The sequence below is a fragment of the Macrobrachium nipponense genome, chromosome 4 (genome assembly GCF_015104395.2).
Source record: "Macrobrachium nipponense isolate FS-2020 chromosome 4, ASM1510439v2, whole genome shotgun sequence".
Taxonomy (NCBI): Eukaryota; Metazoa; Arthropoda; class Malacostraca; order Decapoda; family Palaemonidae; genus Macrobrachium; species Macrobrachium nipponense.
In genome coordinates, this window is record NC_061100.1 from 125302824 (window position 1) to 125321946 (window position 19123).

At 42.0% G+C, this 19123-nt stretch overlaps 1 protein-coding gene across 11 annotated transcripts in view; it reads right to left on the minus strand.

Annotated features, from left to right (window-relative positions):
- Positions 1 to 19123, minus strand: part of LOC135211131 (uncharacterized) — a 193834-nt gene that overhangs the window by 148713 nt on the left and 25998 nt on the right. For 7 of the 11 annotated variants that reach the window (XM_064244274.1, XM_064244271.1, XM_064244273.1 and 4 more), the window contains one exon: positions 4391 to 4450. The exons of the other annotated variants lie outside the window; for them this stretch is intronic. In XM_064244274.1, coding sequence (XP_064100344.1) covers positions 4391 to 4450 — 60 coding nt within the window. The remainder of the gene's footprint in view (positions 1 to 4390; positions 4451 to 19123) is intronic. 11 annotated transcript variants of the gene reach the window in all.

Below are 19123 nucleotides of genomic sequence, written 5' to 3' on the forward strand. Positions count from 1 at the left end.
ACAGCGAGATTCCGAATTCAGCACGAGGGTGTACACGAATCCGACGAACCTGGAAATGTGCATGAACGGTGAGAGTGAGTGCCCTGAGAGATATAAGCACTCCACCATCAGCTCCTTTGTCAGGAGGGCCCACTCACACTGCTCCTCCTGGAATGACACACACAGTAAGTTGGAGCGCGCCGCCCAGGTCCTCGTCGACAACGGACACACCAATCGTGCTGTTGATGAGTCAATAAGGAAACGTATGGAAGCCTGGTACCACCGGGAACCCCGCCCCGACATTGCAGAGCCCATCAAGCTTTTCTACAAAGGGCACTTCCACCGGAGGTACAAGGAGGACGAACAAGCCCTCAAAAAGATCGAGGAAAACGTCAGCCCCGCCGACCCAGATAGAAATATTAAGATGATTATATATTATAAAACGAAGAAGACGAGAAGCCTGGTGATGAGAAACAATCCTTCGGCGCCCCTGCAGGATCCCTTGAAGAAGACGAGTGTGGTCTACCGTTACACATGCCCCGTCCGAGGATGCCTCGGCAAATATGTCGGTATGACCTCCATGCGTTTCTCCAAGCGAATCTCCTGCCACGCCCAAGGAGGAGCCATATTCAACCACGCCAAGACTGCTCATAACAAACGGATAAGAAGAAATGATATTATCCCTAATATCACCATAATAGATCAAACAACGGATCCCCGACGTCTGCGCCTCCTAGAAGCCCTCCATATAGGTAAGAAGAAACCAAACTTAAATATCACTTGAGAAACGTTTCTCCTTCCCACCGCCGCCCGGAGAGCAGCAAGCGACCCCCCGACGATGCCAGATAATCAGGAACCCCCACACGATGATACGATTCCTGCTACAGACGGAATTCCTGACGTTCATCCCCAGGCACACTACTGTGGCGCTCGCACGAGAGAATCCCCGAGACCTTCGAGGCGAGATCCACGGCTTCGCCCAAGACCGGCCCGACCAATGAGAATGCAACTCTAGGTCCGAGCCGCTATAAATACCGTTCCGCAAACTTTCTTGCTACAGTCTCTTCAACCGACTCGTCAGATGATGACCTACGAGAAGGTCGAAACATCACGTAATACCAGCTAAACCAGCACCAATACCAGCCCTTAAACCTAAGACGACCCCAGCCCGAACTGAACTACGCCTACGGAACAATACCGGCACTGACGACGACCCCTGCTTGACCTGGACCTGATAACTTGTTCTAATAAAAGATTCCTTCAGCATTTATAATTTTTGAAAATTCCCAATATGAATATTGGCCAGTTACTCAGAAACATCGCTGAGCCTGAGAAGCGAATTGTAAGGAAAATAGAAAAAACAATATATAAAATCAACTCGCTTAATTCTGCCATCCTTTTTAACAGTATTATCATTATCATTATCATTATCATTATTATTATTATTATTATTATTATTATTATTATTATTATTTCTATAGTAACTTAACTTTTTAACAAATGCTACCAGCTCACAGGACTAGCCCAAAGGATTTGTTCTTATATGGAGCTAAAATGTAACAAGAAATAATAAAGGTGTTAGATACCAAGGGCACACAAACTCCTGAGGGATATTGATGTCATTTCCAACCAAAGCAATCAGGAAAGAGTATAAGTTATAACAGTATGGAAAGAGTGTACCATACAACTTACCGCATACAGAGATAACCTAATACATTATAAACTTGACTTTTGATGATAATATTACTTACATAGGTCATTCTCACATTTAATAAATATAAAGAGCATCTACTTTCATAAAAATAAGTATTGCATGTAATACTATAGTTATAATTACTGATGCAACCAAGGGAAGCTGCAATATATATTTTACTGATTACACAAGAAACTCAAAACTGAAAACAATCTAAAACTCTAGAGAATACTTGTTAATCCAACTTCAATATCAAGCCATATATAAAATGCACTATGAAGCCATGCCATTTGCAAACAAAACTTTAAATAAGCATAAAATATACTGTCACAAAAAGTACAGTATTCCTCATTTAGCAAAAGAATGTTGCCCATATTTTTCTGTTGTTATTTCCTCTTGATACAAGTCCTATTAAAACATTCTTTGACTAGTACATATACTAAACTGAACACACAAATCAAACAAATAGCTAGCTATGTTCCTTTCATTTCACATAGTATAAATAAAAACCTCTTACACATACGTATTTAGAACTGCAACCATAACAATAAGTCTACAACCATTAGCTGGAAAAGCAATGACTGTAGTAAGTCATTAAAAATTATAGAAAACAAGCATTATTAATTCTCTGACATCCATGCCATAATAGTGAGCCCATGCTCATGTTATTGGGTCTCTGCTCATGTTATTAAGCACCAAGGCAAACATAGGCAAGTTGCAGCAATCTAATTTTGCAATCTAAGAAAGTGGGGCAATACCAGTAAAACTAGGTTTGCATGTGACCCAAGACAAACCTCTCAAGGCTCTTATGTATTTTCACAACCTAAAGATATATAAAGGCCATGCTATAATAATTGGCCTATCAAAAACTCAACAATTATAGTATCTCCAATTATACTAACCACCAGGAATTTGCAACCCAGAGGTCGTGAAGCAATTAATGTGTTTCAGAGCAAGTGTGACTTTCAAGAGATTAACAAAAATGTAGGTATACTGTGCACAGAGTAATGTACTAGCTACCAGGTGCTGAATTAATGAGAGATATAAAAGAAAGACTCAAATAGAACTAGCTAACAGCCTATCACTACAACTACAAATCTATATATAAAGACTTTTCATAAAACATTAAGTGATCTTCCTCTGTTTAAAATCCACAAGTGTAGTTACCTCTATCAACCAGCAATAACAGCATATCACCAGAGGCAGACCTTTCAATTGAAATTATATATTTGGAACCATAACCTCATGAACACTGATTTACAATGAGAAAATTCTTCATTAGACAATTGACCAAGTTGGCAGTGGCAAATGTAAGCATACATGCCAAACTGACTACATCCTTAAAAGATGCCTGCCCTAAGGACTTAACTTGTTTTTTCATGTGGCTCATGTAAAAAATGAGAGATCCTTTTCAGTGATTTACCTGCAGGTGTAGTTATTTCTCTTTCAAAATCCTGGGATTTCAAGGATCCCTATCACCTCAGATGATTGTAAATCCTTAGTCTTCTATTTATGAAATGTGAGAACCTTTTCTGTGTCAAAAATATGAGTAACAATTATTTATAACAAGCATCATTAGGTATATTTGCACAGTTGAGAATCACTAAGATTTTGCAATTCTCCTAATTGCCCACGAATTTTCTCTGTTTCTGAGAACACATTAGCTAATCTAAAGGCACAACCAGCCATAAATAAAAGATGCCTCTCATAAACATGAAGGATAAAAAAAAAAAAAGCTTTCTCTTAAAACCTTCTATAGCTGGCAAAAGTTAAGAGGTTTTCTAACAGCATGATCCTACAGCTTCCCACACTGCCAGCTCACCTTTGGACGCAGTACCAAACGTATCAGTCAACAAATTTCTTTTTATTGGCATGAATCTTGAGACAGCACAGCACAGGATCTCCAACTTTGTACTTCATGGGTTCCTGAGATAGGCTAAAGGCATCAAAAGTCTGACAGGAAAGCTACTTTCTTAGACAGATGATTTTCTCCAAGTTTTAGAGAACATGAATATAGTCCTACTTAGCCTCTAGCCTTGCAGGTTACAAGGCTTACTCACTTATCACACTTCCCTGATACATAGAAAGTGATAACTAATGTTTACAACCAATTGTTTAGCTGGAACTCTAATGACACTGACAAGTAAAGCAGGTACATTCTCAAGGTGGCATGCACACTGTACCTGCTACACCACGATAGTCAAGCTCCCCATCATTTTTTATATAACTATCAATCAGTTATCCTTCACACTCCTGAGTGCTAATCACAGATAAAGTTTGTTAATTTCATGGATACATCCATGGCAAACTGCATTAAAAAGTTAGGAATCATTTGTTTATACGTAACCTGAATTAGAAACTAATGTTTACAGCTACAATAAAACATCACATCACTCTTTCAGAGCTCAACTATATCTACCCATTTGACACCCATACGATATACTCTTTTTCACGAACCAAATTCATCAAACTAGAAAAAATGTTAACATGTAACCCTTACAAAAGTTATAAATGTATTTTCCCTTCATTTAAAGCCAGTTAACAAGGAAAAACTAAACATTTTTAATGTTAATGATTACACCAACCAACAAAAATTAAAACTTCAATGTCTCTCTACAACAGTGCTTGATCAAATTTCACCTATTGAGTAGAATAATAAAAAGCAGCCACCACCAAACCAAGCAAACCAAGATAAAAAAAGATACAAAAATTACTTACAATGGTGCCGCAGACACAGCTTCATGGAATTCTGTGATAACCTCGTTGGCCTTCTGTACTCTGTGGCACCGCAATATCCCCAACAGCATAAAAAAAATCCAACCAAAAAATAAGTAAAAAAATAAGTGCAATACAATAGCAAAGTACACTTAGGATGTGCAATTTAAACAAATTGATAACAAAACTTCTCAAAGCCAACAAAATACTAATACAAATAAATACACAAAAATATTAAGCAGAGAGCAAACCAAGCCTGGAATGTCAAAACTTTAAACATGAGGAAAAAATTTAAAAACTGGTAAACTATATAAAGTATTATCAAAATGCAAAATAAGAAAGGTTAAGTTTGCCAAAAATGTAAATAATACTGTACAATATTATTCAGACCATATTCAGCAAAATTAATCTGAATCCTGTACATGAGACAGGAGATGAGCTGAAAACAAATGGGCTGATAAAAGTAAATAATTTCATTAAATAAAAAGTTAAACATTACAAAATGAACAGAAGTGAAAGAAAGCTACTAGGGATATGAATATATGGACAGTAACATATGTAGATATACTTAAAATCTGAATAAAACAAGGAGCAACCAATGAACACTGGAGACAGCAGATACCAATGTCAATTAAGAGAAAAACTAAGGTCAAATCAGGGATAGCCGTGTCTCTCCTTCATCCCCTGAAGAGAGAGGAAATTGGAAGTAAGATACTAAGGGAGGAGGCCAAAATTGCTGCCAACTTCACTTATAGAAGGGTCAAGACATTAAAACATTATTCAAGAGACAAAAATAGCAGTGACAGTTAAATCATGGATTTAGGGATCAGTTGTATTAGACAGCAAAAATCAAAATTATTACTCATGGGAAACATTTCATTAGTAAATATGGCCTGGGTACATTCAATTTCATATTATTCTTAACTGCAATAATGAATAAAAGGGTTTAAACTTTCATATCGAAAGCAAATACATTTGCCTATAAAAAACTTTGACAATCATGTTTTACTAAGAGAATAAATTCAAAATCATACTAGAGATTTATATTTTCCATGCAAAGCTTTTAACAATATACAAAATGCTTACAAAATCAGCCCATTACATATAAATACATGGAAAAATCAAGAAGAAAATCCTTTCAACCCAAGCTAGGTCTGCTCTTACATAAATAATAACTGGCATACATAAAAAAAACTGCAACTTAAAAGCAATGTATGTACATTATCAATACATCTGTACAGTGTATACAACTCAAATTGAAAAAAAAATCTGTACAAACCTGAAGAGATATCTAAAACAGTTCCATTATTGAATGCCTGATGGCTGTTAAATCTAAAATGACAAATTTTCTACAACAATTTGTATTTTTCATAGCTACAAACCTGAGGTCTTAACAATAGGATAATTTCTAGCGCCTAGCTGGATCCAGTAAAGAGGTAGATGAAAGCAAGGAATCTTGTAGTATCTGGCAACGCATGCGTAGATCAGGTGAAGAGTGGTCAAACGCCAAACATTTACGCCAGTCTTTCCCAACTCAGGATGACTTAACAAAAAGAGGGGCGGCTAGAGGCGGGCAGTATAACGTTAAGACCTCAAGTTTGTAGCTATGAAAAATACAAATTGTCATAGAAAATTTGTCATTTGTTCATACGCGAACAAACCCTCTGTCTTAACAATAGGATAGACTCACACTTGGAGGGAGGTATAAGACATCCTAGACCAGCTGGGGGCCTACCCACCAGTCCAGCTCTCAAAAGAAATAGTTCTTAGAGAGGGACTGAAGCCCGTTGAGAAGCTAGATACACTAAAATCTAACCACTCAGAACCTGAGAGACATACAATGATATATGGGAAAACCATTGTATAGGGAACCAAAGAAAAACTGTGACTGTCCAAAAAACAAACCAGGGCACTAGGGTTTGTAGTACTCCTGACTCCTCCTTGCCCAGGAGCGGAGCCTATGCTACTAAATAGTGGGTAAGATATTGAATACTGCACGAACACACTACCAGTATGACTACCTCACTCACCTGTATCAGACCAGTCCAGCAAATGACGAGTCAATTCCTTAAACCGCCCGAAGGAAGAAGGAAAGGTACAAGAGAAAGAGGGAGGCCAGCCAACTCACTCATTCTCTCATCCACACAATCATCTTAGGTAAGATACAAAGGTGGCCCGTTAAGGGCAACTATGAGTTACACAATCTGTTGGGCAGCCACCACAGGACCCAGGGAAAATGTGTCCATAGATCTGTGGGCAACATCCTTAAGATAGAAAGAGGTGAACGTGGACTGGCGTAACCAAGTCCCAGCTCTCAGCACTCATGTACAGCCAAATTCTTTTTGAAAGCCAGAGAGGGACCAATACCCCTAACGTCATGTGCTCTAGCCTGCACAGACGTGGCGATGGAATCATCAAGAGTCAAGTATGCCTGTCTGATGACTTCCTGTATCCAAAAAGAGATAATATTCTTAGACACTTCTTTCTTCGTACGGCCTGTACTGACAAAATGCCTGCGGCAGCCTGGTCTAAGGTGCCAAGTCCTTTAAGTAACGCAGGGCCCAGACAGGGCACAACAAAAGCTCTTGAGCATCACCACCCACAAAGTCAGTCAGTGAGGGAATGGAGAACGAAGCGAACCTGTCATCATGCACCAAGGGATTTTGGGTCCTGGCCACAAACTAGGGAACAAATTTGAAGGACACTGACTTCCAACCCCTGGTGTGCTTCACCTCATAACTCAGACCGTGGAGCTCTCCTACCCTTTTGGAAGATGCCAAAGCCAAAAGGAAAAATGTCTTAAGCATCAGGTTCCTATTAGATGAGCAGCGCAAGGGCTCATATTGGCTCTTAGTCAAGCTCTTAAGCACCAAGGAAACATCCCACGTTGGGGGCTTGAGCTCTCTAGGAGAAGACGACTGCTCAAACCCCTTAACTAGCAGGGAGAGTTCCCAGGAAGAGGAGACGTTGATACCCTTCAGGCGTAACACCAAACTCAGAGCCGCCCTGTAGCCTCTAATAGCAGACACAGACAAACATTCCTCGTCTCTGAGGAAGGTTAAAAAGTCTGCTATTCGCTGAATAGTGGTCGCGAGTGGAGAAAAACCCCGTTTACGACACCAATCACAGTATATCGCCCATTTGCCTTGGTAAACCGTGGAGGTTGACTTCCTAAGACTGCTGGACATGTGCCCAGCTGACTTCTGAGAAAAGCCTCTCTCTCGGAGGAGATAGTTGATAGCCTCCAACTGTGAAGAGACAGGGATTCTACTGACTGGTGGAACCTTTCTGCATGGGGCTGACACAGGAGATGCCACCAAGGCGGAATCTCCCTCGGAATCTCCGACAACAACGATAGCAGATCTGGAAACCATTCCGCCTGAGGCCACAGAGAGGCCACAAGAGTCATTCTGAGACCCTGTGAACCCAACAGCCTGTTCAGAACCTGACGGATCAAACAAAACGGAGGGAAGGCATACACCTCCAGGTTGTCCCAGGGATGTTGGAATGCGTCTTCTGCCAATGCCAAGGGATCTGGGACCACTGAACAGAACACTTCCAGCTTCCTGTTGTAACGTGTCGCAAAAAGGTCCAGCATGGGTCTCCCCCAAATCTGGAAAAGCCTGTCCGCCACCACTTGATGAAGGGACCACTCTGTACCTAAGATCTGATCCCGGCGACTGAGTTTGTCTGTGACCACGTTCCATTTCCCTAGGATATACCTGGCCAAAAGCTCTACCGAATTGCTGATTGCCCACTGGTGAAGCTCGACAAGGCATGAAGCTGCTAAGAAACTAGGCCTCCCTGTTTGTTCATGTAGGCTACCACCGTGGTGTTGTCCAACATGAGAACGACAGTGACCCTCTACCATCCCCCGAAACTCCTTCAGACCCAGGAAAGCCGCCTTCAACTCCAAGATGTTGATATGCTGCTGCTTGTCCTCTAAACACCAAACGCCTGAAGCGATGAGGCCGCCTAAGTGCGCACCCCAACCTGCAAGGGAGGCGTCTGAGAACAGAAGGAAGTCCGGAGGGAAGAACGCAGAGGGACGCCCTTCAATAGATTCTGGTCGTCCAACCACCAACGAAGGTCTTCTCTCACTTTCAAAGACAGTGGGACCATAAACAGGGGAGAGTCCCCCGCCAGAGACCAGAATTCCCCCAGTCTCCATTGCAGGGACCAAAGATGAAGACCCCCATGAGGGACCAGCTTCTCCAGGGAAGATAGCACTCCCAGAAGAACCTGCCACTGATGAGCTGACTGATGCGACTTTGAGAGGAAGTTGCGTGCCACAGCGCGCAACTTCTCCAGTCTCTGATCCGACAGGAAAACTCTCGCCACTGTCATATCGATGACAATGGCCAGGTAGAGAATCCTTTGAGTGGGTACGAGGTTCGACTTTTCCTGGTTGACTAAAATCCCCAGGTCCAGGCAGAACTGAAGAAGACGATCCCTGTCTTGCAGCAGCTTTTCCCTGGAAACTGCCAAGACCAACCAATCGTCGAGGTACCTTAGCAAACGGATCCCCTGAGCATGGGCCCAACTTGACACGAGAGAGATGACCCTTGTGAACACTTGAGGGGCTGAGGTCAACCCGAAGCATAAGACTTTGAACTCAAAGATCTTGCCCGCCAGAGAGAAGCGAAGAAACTTCCTGGATGTGGGATGAACAGGGATTTGGAAGTATGCGTCCTTCAAGTCTATCAATAGCACAAAGTCGCCTTCCCTCACGGCTGCCAACACCGAGCGCGGGGTCTCCATCTTGAACCGTGTCTTTCTGATGAAGCGATTCAAGGTGGATAAGTCAATCACAGGCCTCCACCCTCCCAATGCCTTGGGCACCAAGAAGATGTGACTGTAAAACCACGGGAACGGACGCATTACTTCCGCTATCGCATCCTTGTCCAGCATTTTCTGCACCTCCTCCTGAAGAGCCAAGAACTTCAGAGAATCTGGTGGATACGTCTTCCTGAGCTGCGGCTTGTCCGACAGAGGAGGAGAGAAGTCAAATGGCAACAGGTATCCCACCCGAAGGACATCTACCACCCACTTCTCCGCCCCGTAACACTGCCACTTGGCCCAATGGCCAGCCAGGCACCCCCCCACCTGTGGCGCAGGAGAGGGAGAGGCGCCCAACCTACCGACGGCCCCCTTGACCTCTGCTCCTTGGGCCTCTTCTTGGTTTAAAGGAACGAGAGCAAAAGGGGCGTTGATCCTGAGACTTGGGCAGTGACGAACGGGAAGGCCCTGCCAAACTCGAGGTCCTCGATGGCCTACCAGGGGACGATCTCCTCAATTGCTGCTGGACCGGGGGAGGAGGGGGGGCCAAATGTCTCCGAGGGTGGGGCTCTGATTTAGACACAGCCTGGTGCACCAGACGGTCCTTGGTGTCAGCCCGACATCGGTCTATCGCATTGTCGAGTTCGGTCCGTGGAAACAAAAATTGCGATTCTAACAGGTCACCGTTCCTCAAGGCCAGCAAAGACTTGGTGTCGAGCGACCTCTCCATCCTAGACAAAGCCTACCCAAAAGAAGATTAGCTCATAAATTGGCACTGAGGTGAGCCAAATAAGAAAACGCCTTGGCCCCGGGTTGCAAAAGACTGGCAAGCGAGGCGGCATTCACCAACCCATCAGGGGACCTGTCAGAAGCTATCTTGGCAATCACCACAGACCAGAGGTCCAGCCAAGAAACCATCTGCAACATGGAGGCCGCCGTAGATTCCAAGGCTAAGGCGTCTTGCGGAGATAAGGACGGAGCCACTGACCTCACCTGTTCCAAAGTCAAACCCGGCTTCTGGCGAATGACGTCTGGGTTAAGGTGGCGTGACAAAAAAAATGCAAAGCTCGTAGCATAGAACTTCCTATGTCTTGTGAGAGGTGGGGGTAGGAGTTTGGTAGAGCCTCTAGAGCGAAGTGAACCGTCCCGGTCAGAAACAGGGGCGTTAACCTTCTGCAAGACCGACTGAACGTGCCCTGACAACGGCAGCTGGAGAGACAATTTGGGGTCCTAAGCAGCTCCCACCAAGGCTTCCAAGCAAGAAGGAGTGTAGGACAACCGATCCTGAGTCCTACTTTCCAAATTGTTGAACCCACAAATGAGATCAACAACCTCCTAAAAGGAAGGCAGAAACTCCTGTGGGTCCCCTTCTTCCTGCTCTGGCACCGGTGACCAACGACGAGAAGGATGTGTAGCCTCCTCTAACGCGTTTTCTTCACCAAAAATCACAGAAGGCCTAGTAGGCAAACAGTCTGAAATCTCTACTAGCCTATCTGGGCTGGGTCCAAGCGTCAGCCTCCGAGACGGACCCACTGAAACATTAGGCACATCACTTACCTCAACGGTGACTCCAGATGGCCATGAACGGACACGGGCGTGGGGGCCATACGTACGTGAGATGGGGGGGAAACTCGAGCACTCGAGATTGACGGAGAATCCCTTATAGTGGAAGACTTGGAAGCAAGCAAACACTCCGGCTGCACCACCTCCGTGCTCACTTCCTTCGACCTCTTGACAGGCGCCTTCAGGTCTTTACGGCGACGAACAGGCCTGGGAGAAGAAAGGGCACTACCATCACATGCAAAAAAGGGGGAGGTTGCCACATGCTCGCGATGTGCAAGGACGGGGTGGGGGGGTGGGGTGGTTGCACGTACGAGGTTCGGTGGCAAAGCAACCCCTGCAGAACACACATCATTAACACTGCCTGAAACCACAGCACTCTCGGGAACACGTCCGTGCTGTTCTTCCCTCGGCGGCGAAGGTAGGGCGAGGTCCTTAGCCTTCCAATGCCTAAGATGCCTACGAGGTGTAGAGGGGGAAGAGGGAGAGGGAGACAGCACCAGCTTCTTATGCGCACTTCTCGGAAGGCGGGGACAAAGCAACGCGTTTCTACCTGTCCTCCCAACAGATAAGGCAGCCAACTTCACATCTAAAACAGAGTCCAGCCTCTGAAGCACCGCCTGGCATACGAGCTTGGACTGATGTGCCAGAGAAGGCTCCGAAGACAAGGAAGGGAGATGTTTCAACTGGGCGGCAGAGATGACGTACGTCTAAGAGAGGCGGCTCGGAGGCGACTGGAAGATACGTCATCAATGAGAGTGACGTCACAAGCAGCGGTGATGTCACAACCTCCCCTCTGAGCGAGGGGGAAAGAGATGCCACTGGTGGAAGAATACACAAAGATGGGCCCTGTGACGACAACAACGGGGCAGCATCACTCCGAGACAAGGGGGGCGGCAGCCCGCGGAGCGATACAAGATGGCCGACTGCTCCCTCCCGTAGAGAAGAGGTCTGGAAGGGGGGGAGGGGGGGTGGGGGGGTGGGGGGGGGGAAATGGCCTGGCTGGACTGGGGAGGGGGGGTGCGAGGCTCCTCAAACTGCGCTAGCAACACCCCCTAAGGACGGGGTACCCCCTAGCCCAAGCGTCTTCCAAATCGCCACCACTTTGGATGCCTCCGACTCTGGAAGAGAAGAGAATTATGAAAAAACCTCACCCTCCTCGGGAACCGAAAAAACTCCCGAAGAAGAGGGGGCTACACTACGAATAATACCCTGGCGACCTCCCGATACTTCCATCGACGAATCAATGGAAGAAAAGGAAGGAGAAGCAGGGGCAACGCTACTATGGGGGTTAACTACTGCGGAAGACGAAACATCAGGAATAGGAGTAAAGCCCTCCCAAGAAGGAAGAGTGGAGACTCTCCGATGTTCCCCTTACCATAAAACTTCCTCCACTGCTCCAAAGGCCATGCCTGGCATTCCATACAAGGATTTGTAATCGTATAAAAATTGGAACGGCACCTACTGCAAGTGATGTGAGGGTCTGTCGCTGACGAAGTCAAGAAATGAGAACACGGAAATCCAGGAATTCCAGGGCACCTCCACTGACGTTGAGAAGGAGCAGAAGAAGCCATAATACTAGGCAAAAACACACACAAAAGGAACGAAACAGGCAAAAACCGGGAAAGGCCAAGAGAGGAAAAAACCCACTCTCGTCCCAAGGCGGTAAAGAAAAAGACTCCCATAGATGTTCGGCGTTTGACCACTCTTCACCCGATCTACGCATGTGTTGCTAGATACCACAAGATTCCTTGCTTTCATCTACTTCTTTACCAGCTCCAGCTAGGCGCTAGAAATTATCCTATTGTTAAGACCGAGGGTTTGTTCGTGTATGAACAACGGGTTTTTCAGTAATATTCATAAAAAGACCAACTGCTAAGGCCAAGTACCCGAGCAATGGCAAACACAACACAAATCATCATCATAACAAGGGTATTTCCTGTGCTTTAGCATCCACAAATTTCCACCCATCTCCAGATTCCCTTCTCAAGAGTTTTCATCCAAGTAGGTCTGGGTCTTCCAAACCTGGTGCCCACAGAAGTCCAGCTGACATGCCCTGGTCATCACGATCTAATCTATAATTCTATAATTTACCCTAATGTATAATTTTTAACTCTATCCTGACATCCTACTTGTGTTATTCTTCATAAGTCTTGATTCTAAAACTGACAAAATGTTGTAGATAACAGTTTCACTGTTATACCAATATTCACATATCTTACCAGACTTATGCATGCTCTTACTTTCATATGCAATAGCAATTTCCAAATCTTATTCAACCTGGCAATTTCTGAGTGTCCAATTTTAGCATTTCACTAAATTCCAACTCCAGAAAACCAGTAACAGTATACTGGGTATGTATTACTGTTCGCAAAAATTTGAAAGTTTAAAACCTCATTAACCCTTTCGCCACCTTTTCTATACTAATTATTTTGTCCCTTTTGTGCATGCTCTATTCTCACTACTTCTATTTTTTTTCAATTGGAGCCACATATCTCAAGACATCTTTGCAAATCTTGGTGTTTTACTTTAGTCAAATTTTCTTATGTAAATTCAATCTAAACCATCTCCTCCATCTTCAACCATTATTTTAATAATGAAATCTATGATAAGGGCAAATGGCAAAGGTGAAACTCTATTCCCTTTTAGCACCCACTTTACTGTAAATTAACTTGAAAAGATGCCATCAATGCTAACATTACAACTAATGTATTCATAGAATAAATGGATAATTTCAATGAGTTTTAACCACTTAGCAGGAATACCATAGATTATATGAAAGACCACCTCAAAATCAATGGAAGCCATATGCAGAGGTTTTTAATTCCCAAACAACTAGTATCTTAACACATTAATTTTGATCTTTATAACTTCAGCATTTTCTAAACACCCTGGTTCATCTCATCACATGTAATACCTCTATAGTAGCCACATTCAATCAGGCCCATTTCTTCGGATTTTGTTTGTTACCTAATCTATGCCTTCCAATACCCAATCATCAGGCTTTGTTTTCTCATTCCATATTCTGTGAAACAGTCCAGTAATGATTTGTGGTTTAACTTAAGTTTAAGCTAAAATTATCTCTGCAGTGATTTCATCATAATCAGTTGTTTTCCATCTCCCAAGTTTCTCATTAATCATTTCCCTTCTAAAACTGCAAATCCAATCATGAGCACATTCAAGTTTCCAGCTTCTGGTATATTATCCCCCTCATATCTCTTATTCTTGACCTCACAAAAAATGTTCTGCAGGCAAGACAGCCTCCTAATGGATGCCCAGTGACAGAGAGAGCATAGATAATAGAACTGAGAAATGTCTGATGAATGAATATGAAGTGTAAAACAAATTCCTGCAACCCCATATCCAAGGGAAGACAGCTAGCCATGATGGTAGGCCACTAAAATGGAATATCCATAACATTGAAAGTGTTAGTGCCAGGAATAAGCCACAGCAAAGAGCTCAGCAATGCCAAGTGCCTGCCCTAGAGGTGACAGTGAATACAAGCCAAAAAAAACATGGATAGAAAAAGGGGGGATTAATATTTAAATCCCTACTCCTAAGTGAGGGAAGGTCCCCTAAGGATGCTAGAGCATATGAGAACCTCCATAGCTAAGACAAAATTCACCACCAATCTTGTTGAGTCTTATGCCAGAACAATTGAGGGGTAAAATTACAAAAAGACACCATCCACCGATATAAAAAAATTCTCAATTTACAGATGTCAAAGAATTCTCAATTTACAGAAGATGCACCTCTTGATCCATGGAAGGCAGTATGGTAATAGCAGAAAGGGAACCCTTCTATTAGCAAAAAGTTAGTCTTAATACCAACCCAGAGACAACTGAATTGTGAAATCTCACAATGAGCAGGGAGGTAAAGAGCATGTTTAGAGATGACCCTAACATAGCAAGGTGCATACAGTCAACTACAATGAGATTCACAGCCAGTGTCCCGGTGTTTTTCCGGAATAAAATTTTATCAACGTATCTGACAAAGATGACACTTTGTCACAGGGTATCTTACATCCCTACCTAATTTTTTACTGTATTCTGTATTACAAAAGTTGCATAATTCTGGTAATTTTAAGAGTAACACCAACTTCTTGTAGACATCGCTAGCAAACTCAGAGGAATGTCTTTCGAAGGTATAATGACATAACTTATGACGGGATTAACTTGCCTCCTTCTCGATGGATAACTGGCTATTCGTGAAAAAGTTATAACCTCTGGCAACAATGAAATACAACCAATACTCTTTGTTTACACTTTTTATTAGTGGTAGTAGTAGTAGTAGTAGTAGTAGTAGCCTTGGATGTCCGAGTGTACTCTTTACCCAAAAAAGAGCCCTATTATCCATTTACCTGTTCAAGCTTACTTAGGTCTTGCCATGGGCCTCCTCACTTCTAAACAATTGTGCAAGTTGAATCACAAAAGCTGTCCTTCAACCACAGGGACAATGACTTATCATAGCTGCCATTCTTGAAGCCTTGACAAGGTACGAATATCAATTCAGAATTTCTGAGACAGCTGTTTGTCGTCAGCGCCTTGTGGGAGGAGTCGGTACGTCATATGTTTACGTCACATATAACTTTGAACTCATACATTAAAGTGTCCCGCCACTGGCTTCAGCTGCTTTATTTTACTTATGAATAAACTTTTTTCTAAAATAAGTAATAAAGAATTCTGCTGAAAATTAGGTAGGGACGTAAAGTATACTATGGCTAAGTAATATCTTTGTCAAATCCACAAAATACAAGTTATTCCGGAAAAACACTGGGACATAGGCTCTAAATCTCATAGTAGTGAGGTGACGCAGAACCAAGATCAAGCCCCAACCATAGGAGAGCAACTGGAATTTATGACGATTTATGAAATACAAATGGAAACTAGGGGAAAAATAAATATGCAGCAAAAACACATTATGAAAAATTACAAAAAGACAATGGAATTAAAAATACAAAAAAATCCAATCAATTAAAACCTAAAACCACTAAACAACTGAAATGTTAAAGTTATTAGCATGCAATATATCATTTTTAAAAAATTTCAAAACGTACAAATACAAGTACGAAAATGTGAGCCCAATATCACAAGCAATACCTTGAGTTACAAATGAAATAATAATGTCCTTATAGTTATATACTGAAGTCAATTAAAAATGCAAAACAAAACTGTGGTAAAACTGCTCACAGTAAGAATATAAGTTACCTGCCTACAGAAACCCAGGCAGAATAGCTAGCACAATATTCAAGGCACAGTATGTAAACATGTGTTAAAAGACAGTCACTGAAAAGGTACACGAGCCTCAACACATCACATGCCTTCAGGCAGTAAAGACACAACACCAACAATAACACAACTATAGAAGCACTGTCCGTAGAAACGAACTGGAGGCAGGAAAGGCATGACATCCACTTAAAAGGTGGTGCAGAGTTGAATCAAGATGATCAACAAGTAAACTGAATAACAGGGAGACAGTTACGCATACATGGTGGAATTGCTCTCTTTGTAACTTCTTGCTTCATGTAACTAGATGTATCACACCAGTTAACTGCTATTTCATGAAAAAGGATTTGAGAAAAACATATACAGTGGGTACAGTTGTCCTATGTTATTCAATGATTTAGCACTCTCAATATTAACTACGTACCAGTGTTGGAGAAAAAATATCACAGCCCAATTCTAAATTTTGCACCCCAGGACTGCCACTTTGGGTGGCTTCTCCTTGTCCCCCTAATCCTCCCTGTACACCTGATGCAAATTCACATGCAGCCTTGATCTATTCTAGAATTTACAATATGGACTAGTAATGTATCTGCACTTCTAATGTTATGGCCTTGTCTATTATTGTTTATGACAAGCCTAGTTAATATTCACAGCCACTAGAGTAATGATGATGGTAATCATGCCATATTCAAGATCATTCATAAAGAGTGGTCTTTGGATTAGAAAATTAAATTCCTTGATGTATTGCACAAATAGAAAAAACTACTATTGTGAAATAAACCTAAATGGCCAAGAAGAAAAAATCATCCATAAAGGAAACTGCAAACAAGTGGTTAGTGGTTAGAAGATTAAAAAAAATTTTCTGTTAAACATATTAAACAGCAATGTCTTGTACCAGAAAGTGCTTGACCTTTACAAGAACTTAACAAAATCATCCACAGGACAAAGAATCACAAAACCAATAACCTCAAGTGCACAATGGCTACAGGCCAAAAATGTGAAATTGGAAACACAGAATTTGCCAGTAAAAATGCCACTGTAAGAACAGCCGAACTGAAATTATTATTGCTAATAAATATCTCAACACCACCACTGACTTAAGAGTCTTAACTCATTGGACTTGGAATGGAGAGACTGTATGTATTACATTTTATTTAATGAATTGGTCCTTATCAAAAAGTGTAATTGGCTAAGCTGAACATTTTCATAATACAGACAATTTCTTTTTAAAGATATTTTTCTATTTATGTATCTAATATTTAATGTTCATTGGACACTGAACAGTAACATAAACTATGTTTACTGTACATTTTCTTCTGCATTCTCTGAAGACCTATATAGTTAAGGATGCCATGTTTAACATACATCCAAATAAATTCGAAAAAGGCTCTAAAGTTCAAGCTTGAAAAGATATTCACATAGAAATGCTGCAGCTCATAATGATCAAGTCAAGTATATACTACTACATGAGTCACTTTAAAGAACAGTATATACTACTACATGAGTCACTTTAAAGAACAAAGTGATGAGCCATCAACTCATGTTCTGTCAACACAATTAGAAAGCATGGTTACCACCATTGTGTTGAAGGAAAGGCTTTAGCATCATTTCCTTCCCCAAGTAATAAAATACTGTACTTGAGAGAGAAATGAATGGTTCAATTTTAAAATCCTTCTTATGATAAACAATGTACTCGAGTAAAATACATATCATGATGAAGACACTGATGAATTTTTTCCTCCCAAAAAAAATCATTGCTGCAGCCTCTACATCAGGCTATAATCTACTGTATTAAGGCAACCTACATCAACCTGTCTTTGGCCACATATGAACAGCCATTGATCCATACCATAACTTTGAAATAATGGAAATTTAGAATTCCCTCATCACAGTACATGTAGCTCTGAGCAGAGCTACAGCATATGAAATCTAGAAATGACAGAGAAAATTTTATATTCTTCAGGTACATGAGAAGCTGGCTAAGATGGACTATTTAAGATAACAAATAAGGAAGAGGAAGAAAACACTTAAGGCCATAAATAGAAAGCATTCCAAATGTGGAATTACAAAAATTTAATAAATCACTGAAACAAAAAAAAATTTTAATAAATTTTTTTTTTTTCATAGCTAACAAACCTAAAGTCTTAACAATAGGATAAATTTCTAGCTCCAGCTGGAAACTGGTTAAAAACAATCAAAGATTGTAAAAGCAAGGAGTCTGTGGCATTTCACATCCAATGTGTAGTTGAGGTGGAGGCACATCAGGAGAGTGCCCTTGAATCCAGGAACACACCAGTCTTTCTTCCAAACCAGGATGAAAAATGAGAGAGGCGGCTAGAGGTGGGCAGTCAGCGTTAAGACCTCAGGTTTGTTACCTCTGAAAAATACAAATTTATTAAAAATTTGTCATTTGTTCATACACAGATCAAACCTTCGGTCTTAAGAATAGGATAGACTCATATTTGGAGGGAGATATGAGAATCCTGAACTGACTGGGGGTTCAGCACACCCAATCATTCTTCTTGGAAATGTGACTGCTAAATAAGACCACCAAAGCCTTTGAGATGTTAGATATTTGGATATCTAATGCTCAGTCCACTGGGTTTAAATACAACAAAACATGACCAGATTCATTGCATTCATAGAAGTCCTAAAGAACTAAATTTGTTCAGGCAACAAATCCAGTCAGCCACAAGAAATGGGTTTACCACTACATCTCACTCCCCTTGCTGAAGAGAGGAGTTTTAGCTACTGAGAAGCAGAGTTGCATGTTGCATGGAACATGAAAAGTGCTGTAACAGAATGGCTGAAATGCATCGAGACAGTTCCTGCGTATGATGTGTTTGAATGAAGGAAGGAGAAAAGGGAAAGAAAAAAGGCCAGTCAACTCCCCCTTTCCCTATTCCACACAATCATCTTAGGCAAGATACAAACTGTCCCCCCAGGGGCACTGGATGAGTCACAATTGTTGACCAACCACCACTGGACCCTAGGGAAAAAGTGCCCAAGGATCTGTGGGCAAAGTTCTTCATGCATAAGAAAGTGAAAGTTATTTGAGTCAGTCATGAATCAGCATTCAAAACCTATGAAGAGATAAGTACTTTAAAATACCAGGGTGGAACATATTCTTCTGGTGTCTGCATGCACCTAATCGGTGGGAGAACATGACGAT